Source organism: Procambarus clarkii, chromosome 21 (genome assembly GCF_040958095.1).
Source record: "Procambarus clarkii isolate CNS0578487 chromosome 21, FALCON_Pclarkii_2.0, whole genome shotgun sequence".
NCBI lineage: Eukaryota > Metazoa > Arthropoda > Malacostraca > Decapoda > Cambaridae > Procambarus > Procambarus clarkii.
The window spans coordinates 18017034-18040101 of NC_091170.1; the positions used below are offsets into that span (position 1 = coordinate 18017034).

Sequence of the window (23068 nt, forward strand, 5' to 3'; positions counted from 1 at the left end):
TATATATATATATATATATATATATATATATATATAGATTCTCTTGAAAAACACGACAATGGGAAACATTGATGAATGTCACAGACGGGTTCGATCATTGTTGCAAGTCAAACACTTCTTCGAATTCCTCTGAAGTTGGACTAGTGCCCAAGATGCAACAGGCATTTCCCCTCTGAATCGCAACACTGAGGTGCTGGAACAAGAAACTTTTTGCTCTCTGGTCTTTTGTAGCGCTGATCAATTTTTCCCCCAATTCCTTCAGGAACTTCAAAGCACATTTTCCCTACGAACCGAGGGTCTCCGAGCCGATCGGAACAAAGCTGTAGCAGTGTGCCAGACCTCTATATTTAATAATTTTCTGCGATTCCCTAAAAGAAGCAGCACCACCGCTTTCACGTGTGCTGTAGTGGAAGTAGGTACTGGCCAGTGTGGCAGCGCACGTGTAGTCCCATATATAAATATATCAAGGGAATATTGTGACGGGAAAGTGTAGATGGTAATGCAGTCCTCACTTTGTCTGATGTTAATGCCTAATCACATTTACAAAAAAAAAGATTGACTGCTTGGCTGTTGTCTGTGGTAAAGTAAGGGAAGACATGCAAAACACTTAGTATGAACAATGAAACTTTAATTAACTTAAAAACAAATTATGAATAAGACAATTCCTTGGCTATGTACAGTGCAAATTAACAAGTAAAAAAAATATAACATAAAAATAAGAACTGTGGTGACGTTACTCTACAAATAAAATAAAGACAGAAAAATGATTAAACAGGTGCTGAGAATATAGCGCTAGCTGAGAACATCCACCAATAAACAGAGCGTATATCAGTTGGGTGTTTACAGCTTGAGAGCACAAGATATTCTAACTTCAATGACTGGTTCAGGCCCAGACATTGGCTAGGTAGAGGGTGCCGAGGTGCAGAGGTGCAGACGTCGATTCACCAATCAGAAGCAGGCAGGCTGGAAATGGTAGTTTGGTGATTGGCAACGAGGGAGGGGGGAGGGTGGAGAGCGAGTGTGATACGTTTGCGCCTGGCAAAACGTATTTGACTCAATATTTACTACACTTGCTTGTAGTATTTAGATGTTTTAGATGTACTGAAGTAGCTTGATGGTAGGAAAGAGCAGGCCTAATCTCTCTTGAAGGAGATTATCATAACAGCTCTTCCCCGAAGCCTGCTCTTACGGGTTAAGTACTTCAGTGGCTGTTGTAGAGGTAGGAGTAGCTGTCTCTACCTCCTACACTCTGGAGAGGGCGTCGGCTATGATGTTGTCCGAACCTTTGATGTAGAAGGTCTCCAGATTAAAATTCTACAAGTACAGGGCCCAGCGTAGAAGACGTTGATTGCTGAATTGGTCCTGTTGTAGGAACCGCAGGGGATTGTGGTCCGAGTTGATGGTAATAGGCCTATTCCCCTGTAGGTAAGGTTCAAAATGTTGCAGATTCAGGACGATGGAGAGGAGTTCCTTTCGATAGTGCTGTAGTTCTTCTGGTCAGGCTTCAACTTGTAGCTATGGTAGCTAACAGGAAGAACCTCCTCGCCTCGTTGTTGTAGTAGGACGCCCCCGATGCCGGTACTACTGGCATCGACCTTGATGAGGAAGGGCTTCATGATATCTGGAGAGGCGAGAATGGGATCAGAACATAGCAAAGAAGCACTATCATAGTCCTGTAAATTTTTAGGAAGATCATTACGGATTTCCGAGTTGGAAGGCACTGACTCAGAGCTTTCCGGAGGAGAAGCAGGGACGGTCTCACTGCGGAGGTATGGATCTTTGAAGGTGGAGAGTGACATTATCACAGTGGGGGGAATATCTTTATACTGCTTCAGGAGGTTGACGTGGCACAACTGGGTCCTCCGCCGCCTATCTGGAGTCTCAAGAACGTAGTTGTGGTTGTTTCTGCACTCCTTGATGCGGTAAGGTCCTGAAAACTTATTTTGCAATGGAGAACCTGGGATAGGAAAATATGCCAACACGAAGTCTCCTGGTTTAAATTTCCTTATTTTGCTGCGGTGGTCAAAATGAGTCTTCATCCTCTCCTGAGCTTTCAATAGATTGTCATTAGCAAATTTACGTACTCTCTCTAGAATGTGTTTTTAGTTTTGAAGAAACTGGGGCACATTCTGATGCTCACTGAAGGTGGCATTACGTAGAGAATCTTTTAAAGCTTTGAGAGGAGTACGGCACTTACGTCCGTAGAGCATCTCATAAGGAGATACTCCTAGAGACTCATTGGGGAGACTTCTGAAAATGCACATGATGAGGTCAAGTTGTTTATCCCAGTCTTTTAAGGTTTCATTGCAAAAATTCTTTAGGAGTGCTTTTATTGTTTGATGACTACGTTCAAGAGAACCCTGTGAAGCAGGATGATAGGGGCTGGACAATACCTGAGTGATGTTGAACTCTTCCAGTGTCTTCTTGAAGAGATCACTGGTGAAGTTGGTGCCACAGTCACTTTGAACCTCCCGTGGAAATCCGTATTGAGTAAAGATCTTCAATAGATCTTCAATCAAAGCTGGAGAAATTGCTGACCTGGAGAGCGTGCAGAGATCTTTTACTGCTAGAATCCACTCAGTAAAACATCTAAATTACTGGGACCGACTAAAGAGCCTAAATCTGTACTCCCTTGAGCGCAGGCGGGAGAGATACATAATAATTTACACGTGGAAAATAATTGAGAGGCTGGTCCCAAACCTGCACACAGAAATAACAGCACATGAGACCAGAAGGCATGGCAGGATGTGCAGAATACCCCCGTTGAAGAGCAGAGGTGCAACAGGTATTCTGAGAGAGAACTCTATCAACATCAGAAGCCCGAGACTGTTCAACACGCTTCTGCTACACATAAGGGGCATAACTGGCCGATCCCTCACAGTGTTCAAGAGAGAACTGGATAAGCACCTCCAAAGGATACCTAATCAACCAGGCTGTGACTCATACGTCAGGCTGCGAGCAGCCGCGTCTAACAGCCTGGTTGATCAGTCCAGCAACCAGGAGGCCTGGTCGACGACCGGGCCGCGGGGACACTAAGCCCCGGAAGCACCTCAAGGTCACCTCAAGGTAAGGTAGTTGTTTCACCACCGTAGCAGCCGTAATGTTCTTTACAGGAACTGCTATGGGGAATCTGGTGGTTGGACACAGGATAGGTTAGTATATATGCGTTGCCAGAACTGGTCCAGGGTAAAGGACCAACACAGTCTATGATGAGTCTGTGACAGGGTTCCGAAGGCACCGGGATAGGAATCAAAGGAGCCTTGGGAATAGGGATGTTAGGTTTCCCTGCCATCTGACATACATGACACTGTTTCACGTAACTTTTGACAGTCTTTAACCATACCTGGCCAGTAGTAGTCTTGTGTGATTCCGTGGTAGGTTTTGTTAAAACCGTAGTGAGAAAGAGCTCCGTGGGCCATGGTGTAGAATATCGGGCCGTAGGCTGGTGGGAACCACTAGTTGTTCGACATTTGCCCAATCGTCATCCTCCTTCAGTTTACTGGGTCTGTACCTGCGGTAGAGCAACTGATTGTCTAGGAAGAACCCAGGAATACTGTCAGGTTGAGTCTCAGCCTGGAAGAATAATGGTGTTAATGAAGGAAACTCCCTCTGAAACTTACGGAACTCCAACATAGTAAGATTCGGTGGTAGATTCTGAGGGTCTTGAGGGACAGCGGTAGCAGTAGAGTCAGCTGGTTGAGGGCGTGCACCTTGTGCACGGATAGTCACCAAAACCGGAGAAGAAAACTTTATCACTTTCTTAAACCTCTGCTGGAACATACTTAAAGATGGGATTGTCCACTACTGAGTTACACACCTGGGGTTTGTCTATGATGATCAGGTTGGAAGGTTGCAGATCTTCTGCCAAGTCGTTGCCCAGGAGAAGTTGCACTCCAGGCATGGGAAAAGGCTTTTCCCTGATGGCGACTTGGACTTCACCGGTCACGAAAGGACAATCCAGGTGAACTCTGGCGAGTGGATACGGAGTGGTAGCAGTGAGGTCAGTGATAAGGACGGTTTCCCCGGTGTAGGTGATGTTAGGCACAGCCGATTTCAATATTATTGACTGAAGAGCCGCTGTGTTCCTCAAGATCTTCAATTTGAAACGTCCCTCCGAATCTGTACCGTTGGCAGAGACAGTTCCAGGATACAGGTGTTTGCTGAAGAGAGAAAGATCATTAACAGGAACACCAACATTCATCACAGGCTTACCGGACTTAGGAGGAGTCGGTTTGGGTTTAGTATTTTCATTATTGCCTTTGTATTGAGCTTTCTCACATTTATCCATGGTATGTCCATAGAGTTTGCAATACGTACAATACAATTGAGAGCTCACTTGATCGGTACTCACTTTATCATAACTATACCAAGACTTCTTACTGGAAGGTTGGTCTGGTGTTAGCCGGTGTATGAGGCTGTAGGTGTCAGCCGACTTCGCACATTTGATGTAGTCGGTTTCTTCTTTGTCTGTTAAATATAAACGGATAGAAGGGGGAACACGTCTCAAGAATTCCTCAACTAGAATGAGGTTGACGAGTTCTGAAAATGTAGAGACATGTGCTGCTTCCAGCCATTTCATGAAATATCTTTTCTTTGTATTGGCAAATTCTAGAAAGGTGGTGGTACTTGCCTTTAGATAATCACGGAATTTTCGTCTGTAGCTTTCGGTGGAGAGAAGGTAGGCGTCCAAAACTGCTTGCTTCAGGGTCTGGTAGTCATTCTCAGACGCTAAGGTACTGAGAGTAACCGCAGCTCTACCTGTGAGATGCACTCTGAGAAGGGTAGACCATTGATCTGCAGGCCAGCTAAGTTTTTTAGCTAGGGTCTCAAAAGTGGTGAAAAATACATCGATCTCTGTCTCAACGAATGGTGGCATTAACTTACTTGCATGGGAGACATTGAAACTTATGGGAAGACTAGCTGTAGCTTATTGGCGCTGAGTGTGGTGTGTAGTTTCCAACGCGAGTTCTTGTTGACGACATGCTAGAGCCATATTGGCTTGCTTCTTATCGTGCTCACGTTGCATCTCCAAGTGACGCTGTCTTGCTTCAAGCTGTACTCGCTCACGCTCTTGGAGTAGGGCCGCCTCTTCTTTCTTTAGGGCCATCTCGCGTTCCTTTAGTTGTAGAGCTTCTTTCGCCAGGGCCGCCTCACGTTCTTGTTCTTCTTTCCTTGAGGCCAGCTCTTCTTTCCTTATCTGGAGAGCTTCTTTTTGTTGTTCCCGCTCTACGTTGGCTAGTTCGAGCTTCAATTTCATAGCTGCCAGAGTATGTTTATCTGCAATAGAATAGTTTTCGTGAGTTTCAGAGTCTATCTTTCCTTCATCTAAGAGGTGATAGTTAACAATTAACGTTAATCTTAGTATGGTAAATTATTAGTCAATCAAAATCGCAGGAAACCTTGTACCTGGTACTCAATGTAAGAGAATAAAGGCAAGAAAATCCTACTAAATAAATGAAACCGATAGTTTCTAAAACAAATGAAACATTTAATTGTTTCAAAAGTGAATAAGGTAGTCCAAGAATGTAGGGATACGTTGCCGAGTCTCTATAAGACCAATTAATGGTTTTTCTACAAGCAAGGGTTTTCCTACTAAATGAAATATGATACTTACAGAATTAGCGATCTTTGTGCTCTGAAAAAAGAAAGCTAATTCCCTACCTAAGTAAATATCATCATCTCTGACCGACGTGTAGGGGTGCGAGTGTCAACTGGTGACGAGAACTGCTGCTGAGGTCCCAACTCAGCAACGTAGTCCGTGGTAGAGGAACTATGGCCCTCTGTATCCTCCTTTGGCTGGATTGCAGAAGATAGGGTGCTTTGACCCGAAGACAAATCAAAGTACCAGGGTACCAAATTGATGATCTGCCGGAAGTGAGAAATATCCTAGGGACAAAAGGTGGAATACACGAGTAATAACACAGAGGGAGGGATGACCAATTAAGAGAATGACTGAGGCCTTCAGTCACCACGTAATCCAAAGTTATCCAACACTCACAATATGTTACTCTCGGAATGCACAAAATACACAGCACCATATAAATATTAAAAGTAATGAAAATATTGAAAAGCAACTGTATCAAAGCCAAGTACACTTACCACAAATTGATGTTCTGGTACTAGTACCTGAGTGAAGCTCCTTGGGCAGGCCCCCATAAAATGTGACGGGAAAGTGTAGATGGTAATGCAGTCCTCACTTTGTCTGATGTTAATGCCTAATCACATTTACAAAAAAAAAAAAAGATTGACTGCTTGGCTGTTGTCTGTGGTAAAGTAAGGGAAGACACGCAAAACACTTAGTATGAACAATGTAACTTTAATTAACTTAAAAAAAAATTATGAATAAGACAATTCCTTGGCTATGTACAGTGCAAATTAACAAGTAAAAAAAAAACATAAAAATAAGAACAGTGGTGACGTTACTCTACAAATAAAATAAAGACAGAAAAATGATTAAACCGGTGCTGAGAATATAGCGCTAGCTGAGAACATCCATCAATAAACAGAGCGTATATCAGTTGGGTGTTTACAGCTTGAGAGCACAAGATATTCTAACTTCATTGATTGGTTCAGGCCAAGACATTGGCTAGGTTGAGAGCGCTGAGGTGCAGTGGTGCAGACGTCGACTCACCAATCAGAAGCAGGCAGGCTGGAAATGGTAGATTTGTGATTGGCAACGAGGGAGGGGGGAGGGTGGAGAGCGAGTGTGATACGTTTGCGCCTGGCAAAACGTATTTGACTCAATATATAGTACACTTGCTTGTAGTATTTAGATGTTTAAGATATACTGAAGTAGCTTGATGGTAGGAAAGAGCAGGCCTAACCTCTCTTGAAGGAGATTATCGTAACAATATATATATATATATATATATATATATATATATATATATATATATATATATATATATATATATATATATATATATATATATATATATATATATATATATATATATATATATATATATATATATATATATATATATATATATATATATATATGTCGTACCTAATAGCCAGAACGCACTTCTCAGCCTACTATTCAAGACCCGATTTGCCTAATAAGCCAAGTTTTCATGAATTAATGTTTTTTCGTCTACCTAACCTACCTAACCTAACCTAACCTAGCTTTTTTTGGCTACCTAACCTAACCTTACCTATAAATATAGGTTAGGTTAGGTTAGGTAGGGTTGGTTAGGTTCGGTCATATATCTACGTTAATTTTAACTCCAATAAAAGAAAATTGACCTCATACATAGAGAAAAGGGTTGCTTTATCATTTCATAAGAAAAAAATTATAGTAAATATATTAATTCAGGAAAACTTGGCTTATTAGGCAAATCGGGCCTTGAATAGTAGGCTGAGAAGTGAGTTCTGGCTACTAGGTACGACATATATATTATTAAATATGACTGAAAAAGTAAGATTAATAATTCTAACACGAATTTTCTCAATCTTTCGTACATTTCTTTTCACTGTTGGAGGTAATTCAAAAATCAATTCTCCAAAATTCATTTTTATTTCTAGTCTGACGCGACTAGAAACTAGAGTTTTCGTAAAACTTATTACATTTTCAAAGACTTTACACATACACAACTGAATAGAACTTACATATCTCCGATTTGTTTATATCTACATTTGAGTGAGGTGGATGGGGTGAGGTGGTATTTAATAGGGTATTAATTTCATCAACACAAGACAGAACACGAAACAATGGGTATTGAAATGGAAGTGATTGTAGAATGCCTATTGGTCCATATTTCTTGATGCTTCTATATTGGAGCGGAGTCTTGAGGTGGGTAGAATATAGTTGTGCATTAATTGGCTGTTGATTGCTGGTGTTTACTTCTTAATGTGCAGTGCCTCGCAAACGTCAAACTGTCTGCTATCGCTGTATCTATCGATGATTTCTGTGTTGTTTACTAGGATTTCTCTGGCGATGGTTTGGTTGTGGGAAGAGATTATATGTTCCTTAATGGAGCCCTGTTGCTGTCTTGCCTATATACTGTTTTTTTTGGAGTTTACAATCCCCAAGTGGGCATTTGAAGACATAGACGACATTGGTCTTTTTTAAAGCGTTCTGCTTTGTGTCTGGAGAGTTTCTCATGAGTAGTCTGGCCGTTTTTCTGGTTTTATAGTAAATCGTCAGTTCTATCCTCTGATTTTTGTCTGTAGGGATAACGTTTCTATTAACAATATCTTTCAGGACCCTTTCCTCCGTTTTATGAGCTGTGGAAAAGAAGTTCCTGTAAAATAGTCTAATAGGGGGTATAGGTGTTGTGTTAGTTGTCTCTTCAGAGGTTGCATGGCGTTTCACTTTCCTTCTTATGATGTCTTCGACGAAACCATTGGAGAAGCCGTTGTTGACTAGGACCAGCCTTACCCTACAGAGTTCTTCGTCGACTTGCTTCCATTCTGAGCTGTGGCTGAGAGCACGGTCGACATATGCGTTAACAACACTCCTTTTGTACCTGTCTGGGCAGTCGCTGTTGGCATTTAGGCACATTCCTATGTTCATTTCCTTAGTGTAGACTGCAGTGTGGAAACCTCCGCTCTTTTCCATGACTGTTACATCTAGAAAGGGCAGCTTCCCATCCTTTTCCATCTCGTAAGTGAAACGCAGCACGGAACTCTGCTCAAATACCTCCTTCAGCTCCTGCAGATGTCTGACATCTGGAACCTGTGTAAAAATGTCGTAAACATACCTGCAGTATATGGCCAGTTTCAAGTTCATGTCGACTAAGACCTTTTGTTTGATGGTACCCATGTAGAAGTTCGCAAACAGGACACCTAGGGGAAACCCATGGCGGCCCCATCTACTTGCTTATACATGTGCCCATCCGGGCTCAAGAAGGGTGCCTCTTTAGTACAAGCTTGGAGTAGTTTCCTTAGAATGTTTTCTGGTATGTCAAGAGGAGTACAGGCCGGATCACGATACACTCTGTTCGCTATCATCCCGATTGTTTCATCCACAGGTACGTTGGTAAACAGTGATTCTGCGTCCAACGAGGCTCTTATCCATGTGGCCCATGTTCCCTGCAGTAAGTCAACAAATTCCTTTGGAGACTTCAGGCTGAAGGCGCAAGGAACATAGGGAGTCAGCAAGCCGTTGAGTCACTTCGCCAGTCTGTACGTGGGTGTGGGTATCTGGCTGATGATTGGGCGAAGTGGATTTCCAGGCTTGTGTGTCTTTACATTTCCATACGCATATCCAGGTTTGTATTCCCCAATAATCTTTGGCAGGCAGAGTCCGAATTTCTTGGCGTTCACAGCTTCGATCAATTTGTTGACCTTTGCTTTCAATTCGGCAGTAGTGTCCTTCGTTACCCAATGGAATTTAGTTTGTTATTCCTACAGACAAAAGTCAGAAGATACAATTAACGATTTACTATAAAACCAAAAAAACGGCCAACCTACTCATGAGGAAACTCTCCAGACACAAAGCAGAACGCTTTAAGAGACCAATGTCGTTTATACCTTCAAATGCCCACTAGGGGACTGTAAGCCTCAAAGAACTCAGTATATAGGCAAGACAACAACATCTCTTTCCAGGCGATTAACGATGCATAAGCAACAGGGCTCCATTAAGGAACATATAATCTCTTCCCACAACCAGACCATCACCAGAGAAGTCTTAACAAAAAATACAGAAATCATCGATAGATATAGCGAAAGCAGGCGGCTTGATATCTGCGAGGCACTACACATCAAGAAGTCAACACCAGCAATCAACAGACAATTAATGCACAACTATATTCTACCCACTTCAAGACTACGCAAAAATATAGAAGCATCAAGAAATATGGGCCAATAGGCCCTCTGCAGTTACTTCCAATCTTCCCTTTAACTTACCCAATATTATACCCATTGTTTCGTGTTCTGTCTTGTGTTGAAAGTATGTTTTCACCTCATCCAAAACTGTTGTAACATATCACCTCACCCAAATGCAGGCATATAAAATGAAAGCCGTTTAAATTATAGCATAGTAGAACTCTGTCTAGTGTTTGCACGTTATAGTCGTGTGTATGTAAACTAAAGTCTTTGAAAATGTAATAAGTTATTATGAAACGCGTTCAAGTGTCGCATCAGACTAGAAATAAAAATGAATTTTGGAGAATTGATTTTTCAATTACCATCAACAGTGGAAAGAAACATAAGAAATATTGAGAAAATTCGTGTTAGAATTATTAATCTTACTTTTTTGGTCATATTTAATAATATATATATAGATATATATATATATATATATATATATATATATATATATATATATGTATATATATATATATATATATATATATATATATATATATATATATATATATATATATATATATATATATATATAGGGAAGGGAGTACCACCTCTGGCTGGAAGAAGGGGGACCCATAGCCTCGGAGGAAACCACACATAACGCATTGGAGGGAATGTAGGTCCCCTCCAATACAGTTTCTCTGTGCTTTTCTCCTACCACCCCCTTCCCTTTTTTTTTTTTCCTTTATTGAGTATTTAAAGGTTACAAAACATACAAGACAAATGCCTAAAGGTTATGGATCTCTTGAAGCTCCTCCGCTTCTGGGCAGGAACCGAGGACGCAGCAAGCATTTCCCCTCTGGATCGCCACACTGAGACGCTGAAACAAAAAACTGGAAGCCCTTGGGTCTCTGGTGACGTCAATGAGCTTGGAACCCAATTCCTTGAGAAATCCCAAGGCACTCTTGCCCCATGGGCCATGCGTCTCAGACGCTATGGGAACAAAGAGGTATTGACCTTCCAGTCGCCTGTACTTGAGTGATTTTGCTGTTTCCCTGTGGTTGGCCGCCCCACCTGCTTGATCAGCTCCGAAGTGTACATAGGTGTCAGCCAGGGTGGATACACATGTGTAGTCCCACACCAACTGTCTACCCTCCTTCCATGAGCATATGGTGATGCCATCAGGGCGAAGTGCGGGGAAATCCGGGTTTTGGACCCCTAGGATGCGAGGTTCTCTCTCCGCTGGGCACCCAGCTGAGACGAGGCTTCTCTTGATGATGTCATTGACCTCGCTGTGTCTTGCATGCCAGCCCTTTGTGCTTCCGCAATGCAACCCATGCAGTCCGTATTGGTCTGCTTCCACCCTGTTGCAAATACACTTGTATTCAGTGTGAATTGGGGCACCAAGGCGGAGGGCCACTGCTACACGAAGGGATTCTGGATCTAGGCGCGTGCCCATTGCTGACATGGGTACTGCCAGGAGGAAGTCTCCTGCATGGGGGGCACGCACTGCTCTGAGGCGGGCTTTCTCTTTGTCTGATGTTGCGACGCTGAGCATGGCATCAGCTACTTTTTCCACTAGAGGGTGGTCCCAGCCAGACTGTTTGTGTTTTGTTGGCTCTATAATGGTTGCTGGGGCTGCAAGAACATTCCACTGATTTGAACATTCAGTGAAAGCAGGATCGTGTATTCCTGCTGAATCTCTCAGGGTTGCAGGTAAAATATCTCTGACGAGGTCGTGCGATGCATGAGAGGAGGAAAGGAAGGCTGGTAGAGCAATTTGGGAGGCTGTGCGGACACCAAGGCCGCCGAGTCTTACAGGAAGGGTTGCTTGCTCCCACTGAGAGTCGTCCAATGGCAGGTTCAGGACTTTCACCAGCATGGACCTGAGAAGGGTGTCATGCACATTCTTAGGGCTGCTGTAGGATGGAGAACATCTCAGAAAGTAGGTCAACTTAGGGAGAGACAGGCATCTTGTAAGGAGAAAGAGAGCATCATGGGCATCAATCTTGTCAATCCTGTCCAGCATTCTCTTTAGGTCAGTAATTTTTGCAGCCAGGACCTCCTCGATTGCTCGTGGGCCAATGGGGGCACCCAGGAGAGTGCAGTCCGGTGGCTCGACAACGAGAATGTCTGGAAGAACATTTTGTATTTGCCCAGTGATGTCTGGGTTGCGGGAGATTATTTCACATTTGGATGCATTGAGAATGAGGCCTAAGGCTCCTGGATTTTCCTTATATCCTCCAAAATGGTTTCCGGAGTTCCAGCTAGAGTGCCATCAACCAGGTACCAGATGTTTAGCTCGCTTGTCAGACTATCAGTGACCTCTTTGATAGCTAGGCAGAAAAGGAGGGGGGCTAAGGGGTCACCTTGTTGGACACCTTCACAGGAGTTTATTTCATGCTCCCCAAAAAGAAGCTTAGAGTCCCCACTGTAGCACGATCGGATGAATGGGTAAAGGGGACGGAAATGGTTGTGTACAGCCCTAAGGACAGCGTCTCGTCTGACTTGATTGAAGGCATTTTTGAAGTCAAGCTTTACTAGTGCCTTCTGGTCCGGGAGATCAGCAATGTAAGCCCGCGCTGCATGTGCTGCAGCTTCACAACCTAGGGGAATCCCAAACCCGAGCTGATGAGGTTTCAGCAAGGTGGCTGCTTCCTGGCTGATAGATCTCACTGCAGCCTTAGCTACAAGGCGTCGGAGGGTGTTGCCAACGGCAATGGGCCTGATACCCCTATCCTTCTTCTTTAGAGCACAGAGTGCTGGTCCATAAAAGACAGGCCTGATGTCCTCAGGGATGCCGCCAGCCAGTTAATTATATAATTATATATATATATATATATATATATATATATATATATATATATATATATATATATATATATATATATATATATATATATATATATATATAGATATATATGTGTGTGTGTGTGTGTGTGTGTGTGTGTGTTTGTGTTGGAAATTTCCAACACTGTCACACTATTATTGTATTATAATACATCATTATTGTATACTAATTACAGTAGTTATTAATTCCACTAACGGTAGTGTTAACATAAATTAATATTTTTTTATCTGAGCATATTGCAAATATTCTCACGACATCGAGAGGCAGGATTGCACAGATAATGTCCATCTAAACATATTTATTCCCAATATATTAGATAATTGAATGTGGTTCTCTGAAGTTATCCGTATTCTGTACAATAATTGACTACTGATAATATAGCTCCCAATAATCCAAAACCGAGAGTTATTAACTGAGATTATTATCAAGTAACAGTTTTATCTGTTACGTACGAATGCTATAGAGTAAATAAAATTTCTCTCCCTTTCTCAATTAACACCATTTAACGAGAATATGATATTATTTAATTCCCTATAATTGCAACCCGGTTCTCATTAATGCATTACATCAGTAATTACACGGAAAAGAATTATCCGTGGTCATTAAATTCTGCTGTGAATGCATGAGACGAGTTGAGGGAGGAACGCAGAGAGACGCCATTCGCCACTGCTTATCAAGCGACGCCATCAATCACATCGTGCGTCGCAGGAGAGTCGAATTTACATCAATTCTACGTTAGGCCCTTGCAGTTAATCGGCCTAGGAGCATGCAATTGCTCCAGTAGCAATCTGTGATTACTTCGGTGGACGACCAGCAGGTTAAGTGCCCTTGTATTAGTTATATCATGAGATCTCTACATATATCTTTTTCCTGTACACTGTCCATCGTTATGCCACGCGACCTTCCCAAACAATAAGTATGTCCATAAGGAATTAATTTCATTCCTTCTATGGCATAGTGAGGATACTAGATAGTAGGTGAAAACAATTAGTATATTCAGTTGAAATTTCAGCTTGTGTTGTAAGCGGTCGCGGTCCTCACGTTCCCACGCCATGCTCGAGCTCATGTATTGCAGCAAGTAGCAGATGACGCCATTGCACCTATACACCTCTCCGTTCACTATTACAGCTAAGCAGCTGAACCCTTCCCTATTGTTTCTTTGATTGAGAAAATTCTAGAATCGATTATCAGTCGAAGACATTTAGTTTATTTGATTTGAGATATCTAACGTAATATGATAACCTCATAAAAGTCAAATGAGAATAATTTCTTGGTTAATCAACATATAATCTTTTTACCATTAATCAATTTATCGAATGTTTCTTAATATAGTATTTAGTAGAAATTACTAATTTTATTCGAGGAAGAACCAGCCTCGATGAAGCGTACTGGGAGTAGATTACTTCTGGTATTAACCCCCCATTTTGTGAAGGACGGAAAGTTTATTCTCGAACATTAAAATATTATACAGCCCATTGAAGTTTAAAGAATAATCATTTATAGTTTCTTATCCATAGACACTAGGGTTTCAGTCTTTATCATTTAACTTTATATGTTTCCCTTTTCAGTCAAAATAGGGTGGTCCTTTGATTAATTTAAATTAATCTATTAGCTCAATATCAATCAATTAATAGAGAGTAAGCCTGCTTCCCAACACAAAAATATGGTCCTTCGAACCGGATATATTACAATTAATACCATAATCATAACTAATCACTGTGTATAGTAATCTAAGCTAACCACATTTTATTAATTGTGGCTACTGGCAGAATACCACATAGGCTAGCCTAATACACACCAATTTATTTGCTGCTTATACCTCATGTATAAAGTAGTGCTAGTGGGACACAGTCAATTACCCACAACACTAAGACCTATACCTCACACTGAGGTAAGAATCTTCAGGTCACCAGGAGCAACAGCTCACAATTTCTATAATAACTCCATCCTAACACCAGCATTAGAGGGGCCTCACCATCTAACTATTATTTATTTAGGTGGTAATGACATCCATCCTACTCGACACCCAGCTGAGGTAATTAATCACCTCAAAACAATAATTTCCTCATTTAAACTTGTTAGCAGTTCAGTAGTGTTCACATTGGTGGAACCTCGCCAACTAAGCAATAATAATCGTTGGGGAGTGAGTCCAGAATATTACCAAAGAACTGCCAAATATATAAACTTTAGGCTGAGGAAGAGAGTAGGATTGGATGCCACTTACATTCAATTTACAGCCAGACCATACAGGCAAAACCTGGCAAGAGATGGTGTACACCTGTCAGATGAGTCTAGGTCAAATGTTGTTGACAAGTTGGTCAACACAATCAACCACCATAAAAGGCTGTGGCTAGTAAGCCAAAATTAACTGTATATATTTGTATTTTCACCTGTGTGTGCAAGTGCACACTTATATAAACTATAAAATCTAAAAAAAACAAAAACACAGCACAACTATATATTCACAATTGCACCACAAATTAATCTATGCCAACCTTTATTAGGTAGGAATTTAGGCTGTGATTGTGCTGAGTTTTGCACAAATGCAGACTATATAAATTAGTAGTTTCTTAGGTAGAAATTCTTACAACTAGTCTTGGACTAGTCAGTAGTGCATACACTATTCATTCCTGTGCTGATCCTACCAAGGGTGGGATTCAAACTTTATAGTAACTCTGATTAGAGTATATCCATATCAATTATTTGTGTGTATGAATTTTGAGTGCTGCTGAATGATCACTATTACATCTAATGGTGATAAAGAAGAGCTAGCCGGAAGAAAGTTAATGGTGACATTCAAGCACTGCTCAAAATCCTTAGCTACTTATTGTTAGGTAGGTACATTTAACCTCGAGTGAGGTAGAGTGTAATTTAGCCAGATTAATTTAGGCTATATCCATATTACTTGTCAATTAATGAGCAAGTATACCAGCTTCATTAGTAATACTTATTCAAGTCCTATGAAACTTGGACTTAAAGCCAACATGGCTACTCCTGAACAATTAAGGAGAACCTATATTGGCCTTAAAGGTCATTTAACCAGACTAATTAATAAATCTGATACTTTGTCTAAAGCAACTTCCACTGATTACTATCAACTAGAAACATCATTGAGAGTAGCTGATCTCAAATTTAATCAAGTCAGATCTACAAGCCAGTCTTATCTCAACTTACTGAATGCAACTGAAACTGATCCTGATGAAATAGATCAAATTCTAGTGATATTTCTCAGTATGAAGATGAGACTCAAGATAAACTTGATGTACTATCCTATATAGTAAATCAACATATATACAATGTAAATAATACTTTGTCTCAATCCAGTAATCAATTACCTGAGGTTTGTCTACCTACTTTAGACTTACCTACATTTGCAGGGCTGGATGAAGAAAATTGGGACACATTTTGGACTTCATTTGATGTTCATATACATAAAAAATCTTCTCTTGACAGAGTTTCTAAATTCTCTTACCTGATTAGTCTTCTCAAAGTGGAGGCTAAAAGGGTCCTAAATAACCTAGCTCTCACTGAGAGTAATTATGAGGAAGCTATAAAACTACTAAAGTTGAACTATTGCAACAAGGAGTTGAGTATAGCTAACCTGTATTACCAGTTGCTGGATCTGAATGCACCAAGTAACCGACCAGACTCACTTCAAAGCTTCAGGCTAGAAGTAGAGTCTCTAGTGAAGGCCTTAGGTACTAAAGTTGATGTACTAGCCTCAGAATGGTCAATTAAGTTACTTTTACAGAGGAAATTACCTCGAAATATCTTAGCAGAAAATCTGCTCACACTATAAAACCAAGTTTCTCACTTTCGAGCAAATATTCGAGGGACTGAGAATAACGGTTAACAGGTTGAAGACTCATGATAAGATTAAACCTGAGTCTAAACAACCTAACCTTGACAACTCAGTCAAACCCAAATCGACTTTGAATAAGTCCAACAAATTCAAACCTAGGACTGCTCCATCCACTGGGAAAAGGAGTGGTAGTGTAGGTATTTATTCTGTATCTCCCTCTGACACTGCAACTGATGTGTCTACTAAAAAGACAAACTCAGCCAGAGAGAGAAAGTGTCTGTTCTGTGATCAAGAACATGTCACCTACAAAAGCAATGTTTATCCTAACTTTAATACCAGGATTAAAAGGCTACAAGAATTACACAGATGCACCAAGTGCATGGGTTCTCATGATCCCAGTAAATGTGTACTGCAGTTACGGTTGTGCAGTAGATGCAACAAAGGTGTACATCATTATGCGTTAAGTAGAAAAACTTCTACACAATTTGTGACACCTAAGGAGGATTCTATATATTCTACCACAGTACAATATTGCAAGGTACACCAAGAAATAAAAGTATTTGCTACTGAGTCAGGCAATAATACTACTTTGCCTACGGCTCAACTGAAACTAATTGATAGGAAGTCTAGAGTTTGCTACTGAGTCAGGCAATAATACTACTTTGCCTACGGCTCAACTGAAACTAATTGATAGGAAGTCTAGAGTTAACACTAGAGGTCTCTTTGATCTAGGATCACAGAAACCTTCATCACACAACAATTAGTCGAGCAGTTGAAATTAAAACCTGCCAAAAGTGTGAGACTGAATATTTCTGGGTTCTTGACTAATAGTGGACGTCGTGAATACCAAGTAGTCAAGGTGTTAGTGAGACTTGGATCTTCCACAAGTCCAATACAAGCGGTAGTAGTAGATAAACTTCCTTCAGACTTGCAGGTCACAGGACTAGCTAGCACTGCGAGATATCTCAAACGTAACCGCATGAGGCTAGCAGATCACAAAATAAATTCTGACTGCCTCACAGATGTTGGTATCCTAATAGGTGCTGACTATTATTATAAATTTATAGCAGGATGCACCAGACAACACAGAATGAATTTGTTGTAATCTGCTGGAGGCAAATTGCTTACTGGACTGGTGCTTTTTCATAAAAAAACAGCATCAACCAACAAACAAACTAACAATTCAATAGTGGCGTGACTAGGCTTGGAACAGTCACCCCCCAACATTTCAGAGAAATATCTGAAGATAATGAGTCTGATCCACCTGTACATCGTCTGTGGGATATAGACACTTTAGGTATTGTCCCTGATAAACCAAGCCCTGATGATACGTGGACTTACAAGCAATATCTGGACACAGTTGTCTATAAAGACAAACAATACTGGGTGAGACTGCCATAGAAGTTGAATCATCCCCAACTTCCAGTTAATTATTTCATGGCAGCCTCTCAATTAATACGGCTGAAGAAACAGCCAGATAAATTGAACATGTATCATCAATTAATTCAACAACAACTCAACAGTAAATTTATCGAAGTTGTTAATGATGACCGAAAAACAGGTCACTATTTACCCCATCACGCTGTGGTGAAAGATTCATTGACCATGCCAATACGTATCGTCTTCAACTGTAGTGCCAAAGTGAATACAAACAGCGTGTCCTTGAATGAATGTCTCCAAATGGGACCTAGCCTGACACAAAGGCTACATGATGTATTATTACGATTCCGCACTGGTATTTTCGCTTATACTGCTGATATCAGTAAAGCTTTCCTTAGAGTAGGATTGCAAGAGGAGGTTATCTTGAGATGATTTCGGGGCTTTAGTGTCCCTGCGGCCCGGTCCTCGACCAGGCCTCCACCCCCAGGAAGCAGCCCGTGACAGCTGACTAACACCCAGGTACCTATTTTACTGCTAGGTAACAGGGGCATAGGGTGAAAGAAACTCTGCCCATTGTTTCTCGCCGGCGCCCGGGATTGAACCCGGGACCACAGGATCACAAGTCCAGTGTGCTGTCCGCTCGGCCGTCCGGCTCCTAATCGGAGGATCGTAATTACACCAAATTTCTCTGGATTAAGGACCCACTGGATCCTGACAGTGATGTCATAACCTACTGGTTTGCCTCTGTGCTATTCGGTGCGACCTCTTCACCGTTTCTACTTCAAGCCACATTAGATACACATTTGAAGAAATCATATAGCCCTTATAAAATGGAGATCAGTGACAATTTGTATGTTGATAATTTCCAGGGAACTACTAATTACAAATTCAAATTGGTAGAAATCTACCATGAAGCTAATCGTGAATTGTTAGGGGCCAATATGCCACTACAATCATGGGCCTTAAACAATAAATCACTAAACCAGATAATCGAGAAAGAATTTCCGGGTTATCAGGTGCCTAATCAATTAAAAGTTCTGGGCGTGAAATGGAACACAGGTACTGACGAGATGAATGTCAAGTCAGTACAAACTAATAATTCAACCCTTACCATGAGAAAATTACTCTCGTATGTCAGTCAACCATTCGACCCTTTAGGCTTATTTAGTCCTATATTAATATGGGGCAAACTCCTCATGCAGGAATGCTGGCAGAAACATATGGGATGGGATGATCCATTGCCAATTGAGTTGCAAGATAAATGGCAAATACTCGCAATGGATTTCAATCAATTAGGTGTTTTGAAATTTCCTTGTAATGCTTCAGGACAAAACTTGCCCACAAATTTGCACGTTTTTTGCGATGCCTCTGGCAAAGCGTATGGCGCTGCAGCCTACTTAGTCAATAGTGCTCAATCATTTTTACTCACATCTAAAGCAAGAGTTGCTCCAATCAAGAAGAGATCTTTACCTCAAATGGAGTTAATTGCATTGCTGGTGGGAGTACGATTGGCTCATTGCCTGACCAAGACACACAATAATACCCACTTTGGTGAAATCGTAGTGTGATCAGAGAATGAGGCAGTCTTACAATGGGTAAGAAATAACAACAATAAAACTCCCTACGTTAGTAATCGCGTTAGGGAAATTCATGAATTATCTGCTGGATATAAATTCAGACATGTCCCCACTAAGGACAATCCTGCAGATTACTTATCAAGAGGGTTAACCTTAAAACAGCTAATCAAGTCTTCGATGTGGTTTAATGGACCTTCATGGCTTGTTAGTGGTCAGTGGCCCAAACAGAAACCACAAGTCATAGTGACCAGTATCACTACTCCTATGAAAGACCCAGAACCTCATCGAATCTCAGCTAATAATCCTCACAATTATTCTAACTTGAGTAAGTTATTGAGAGTGACAGCACATGTGTTTGACTTTCTTGCTAAGATAGGAATCAGGCATAAGTTTCCCAATCCTATCCTCTACTGGATCAAACGTGCACAACAAGAGACGTATGGAAGTGAATATGAAAATCTTCCAGATAAATTAACAAAGTCTCTAGGTATCTGGTATGATACCAACACTCATAATATATTAAGATGTGGAGGACGCTTGCTTCATGCAGAAATTGATTTGGATACAAAGAATCCGATCCTTCTACCACGTCACCACATTATTACAAAACTTCTAGTTTTACATCATCATCAATATGGTACTTTGCATGGTGGAGTGTTGGACACTCTCACCGACTTTAATCAGAAATATTGGCTTCCCCAAGGTCGTCAAACTGTCAAGTCACTCATTAAGTTCTGTGTAATCTGCAAAAGATACGACGCTCGAGTGTGTCCTTACCCAGGACCTCCACCACTCCCTAAAGAGAAAGTAGTCCATCCTCGTCCCTTTGAGACCACTGGTGTCGATTACACAGGAGCCTTGCTTCTCACTGGCACTCCAGATAAGATATCAGTGAAAGCTTATATTTGCCTCTTCACGTGTGCAACCACACGAGGCGTACATCTAGAAGTGACTTCTGACATGAGTGCCGAAGCCTTCATCCAAGCTTTTCGTAGATTTGTACCACGCAGATCCTGTCCCAAACTAATGATATCCGATAATGGTTCAAATTTTGTGGCAGGAGAAGCCTACCTACGAGAGATATGGAATCATCCAGAAGTGCAGTCTGTCATGCAGAGACGATAATGCCACTGGAAATTTATAGCTCCCAGAGCCCCCTGGCAAGGTGGGTTCTATGAACGGAAGATAGGGACTGTCAAGAAATGTTTAAGGAAGACCTTACATCGACAGAAAATTAGTTTCTCTGAACTCCAAACACTCGTTATGGAAATTGAGGCACGAGTCAACAATCGCCCATTAACTTACCTATCAGATGACTTCTCACAGAGAGAACCCCTGAGTCCCTCACATTTAATTCATGGAGGCCTGCTGAGCCCTCTGATACCTTTGGCAGAAGAGCATCCCGTTGACCCTTCCCATGTGACCAGGAGTGATTTAGTGGAAAGTTACCAACATCTCTCGAGAGTAATTGAAAGGTGGAATGAGGTGTGGACTCGAGAGTACCTCACAGCTCTACGAGAGTACCACTATAGAGCTTCGAGCCCCTATAATAAAGTTCAACTCAAACCAGGAGACCTAGTGTTGATTGACAGTGATGGACCCAGGTCAGAGTGGCCTATAGACAAAATTGTCTCTATTCATCCAGATCACCAAGGCAACGTGAGAGTAGTACGGGTTTTGTGCCGAGGCATTACTACCTTTAAAACATTAGAGAAGTTGGTACCTCTTTAATTAGCAGAACGAGAGTGTTTAACAGAACCAACTTCACCTACAGTTTCCGAGGACAACAATTCTGATCCACCGAGCACACGCCCACCTAGAGCAGCTGCTCAACAATGTAAACGGAAACTACAAGCCTATTATAGCTCTGACTAAGAGCAAATAATTTACCATCCAATTTGAGTAATCATTATGATGCTGTGTTGTGATGTCAAGTAACAAATCAGTTACAAGTCACAATGACCCAAGAAATTCACCTCACAGTGGATTCTCAGTTACCTTAAATTGTATGATTTAATCATTAATTTGTTTGTATAGGCTATCAACTATGACATTATTCCATCTAGAGCATCTATGAGTTTACAAAACTTTAAGACTTAGTAACATAACCGTTACACGTCATCGCGACACCAGTCATGGAGTCCATTGTAGGCTTTAGTAGTTATTAACTTAAGATGATTCACAATTCCATGTTTTACATTTAACATGAGTTCCTTTACAAGACTTAAAGTCTTATCTGTCCTTGACAATTACGGGACATCCGTTATGTGTGTACTAACGTACTAACATTAATATTAACTTTGGGATAGGTACATCAGTACTCAACATTGAACTGCAACCCGAGTTCCCCCCCCCCCCGGAGTTATGTTGGAAATTTCCAACATTGACACACTACCATTGTATTATAATACATTATTATTGTATACTAATTACAGTAGTTATTAATTCCACTAACGGTAGTGTTAACATAAATTAATATTTCTTTATCTGAGCATATTGCTAATATTCTCACGACATCGAGAGGCAGGATTGCGTCAGATAATGTCCATCTAAACATATTTATTACCAATATGTTAGAGAATTGAATGTGGTTCTCTGAAATTATCAGTATTCTGTACAATAATTAACTATGGTTAATATAGCTCCCAATAATCCAAAACCGAGAGTTATTAACTGAGATTATTATCAAGTAACAGTTTTATCTGTTACGTACAAATGCTATGGAGGAAATAAAATTTCTCTCCATTTCTTGATTAACACCATTTAACGAGAATATGATATTATTTAATTCCCTATAATTGCAACCCAGTTCTCATTAACGCATTACATCAGTAATTACACAGAAAAGAATTATCCGTGATTATTAAATTCTGCTGTGAATGCATGAGACGAGTTGAGGGAGGAAGGCGGAGAGACGCCATTCGCCACTGCTTATCAAGTGACGCCAACAATCACATCGTGAGTCCTGGGAGAGTCAAATTTACATCAATTCTACGTTAGGCCCTTGCAGTTAATCGGCCTAGGAGCGTGCAATTGCTCCAGTAGCAATCTGTGATTGCTTCGGTGGACGACCAGCAGGTTAAGTGCCCTAGTATTAGTTATATCATAAGATCTCTACATATATCTTTTTACTGTGCACTGTCCATCGTTATGCCACGCGACCTCCCCAAACAATAAGTATGTCCATAAGGAATTAATTTCATTCCTTCTATGGCATAGTGAGGATACTAGATAGTAGGTGTAAACAATTAGTATATTCAGTTGAAATTTCAGCTTGTGTTGTAAGCGGTCGCGGTCCTCACGTTCCCACGCCATGCTCGAGCTCACGTGTTGCCGCAAGTAGCAGACGACGCCATTGCACCTATACCTCTCCGTTCACTATTACAGCTAAGCAGCTGAACCCTTCTCTATTGTTTCTTTGATTGAGAAAATTCTAGAATCGATTATCAGTCGAAGACATTTAGTTTATTTGATTTGAGATATCTAACGTAATATGATAGCCGCATAAAAGTCAAATGAGAATAATTTCTTGGTTAATCAACGTATAATCTTTTTACCATTAATCAATTTATCTAATGTTTCTTAATATAGTATTTAGTAGAAATTACTAATTTTATTCGAGGAAGAACCAGCCTCGATGAAGCGTACTGGGAGTAGATTACTTCTGGTATTAACCCCCGATTTTGTGGAGGATGGAAAGTTTAT

General features: G+C 41.0%; 1 protein-coding gene across 1 annotated transcript; it reads right to left on the reverse strand.

Annotated features, from left to right (window-relative positions):
* Positions 1-4927: 4927 nt before the first annotated feature.
* On the reverse strand, positions 4928-5257 carry LOC138367128 (uncharacterized). Its single transcript, XM_069328531.1, has one exon. It carries the CDS (start codon positions 5255-5257, stop codon positions 4928-4930), a length of 330 nt encoding a protein of 109 aa, XP_069184632.1.
* Positions 5258-23068: the final 17811 nt, after the last annotated feature.

Bases quoted from the DNA above. Each gene is read 5' to 3' on its own strand.
- LOC138367128 (XM_069328531.1), bottom strand. From the start codon at position 5,257: ATGAAATTGAAGCTCGAACTAGCCAACGTAGAGCGGGAACAACAAAAA.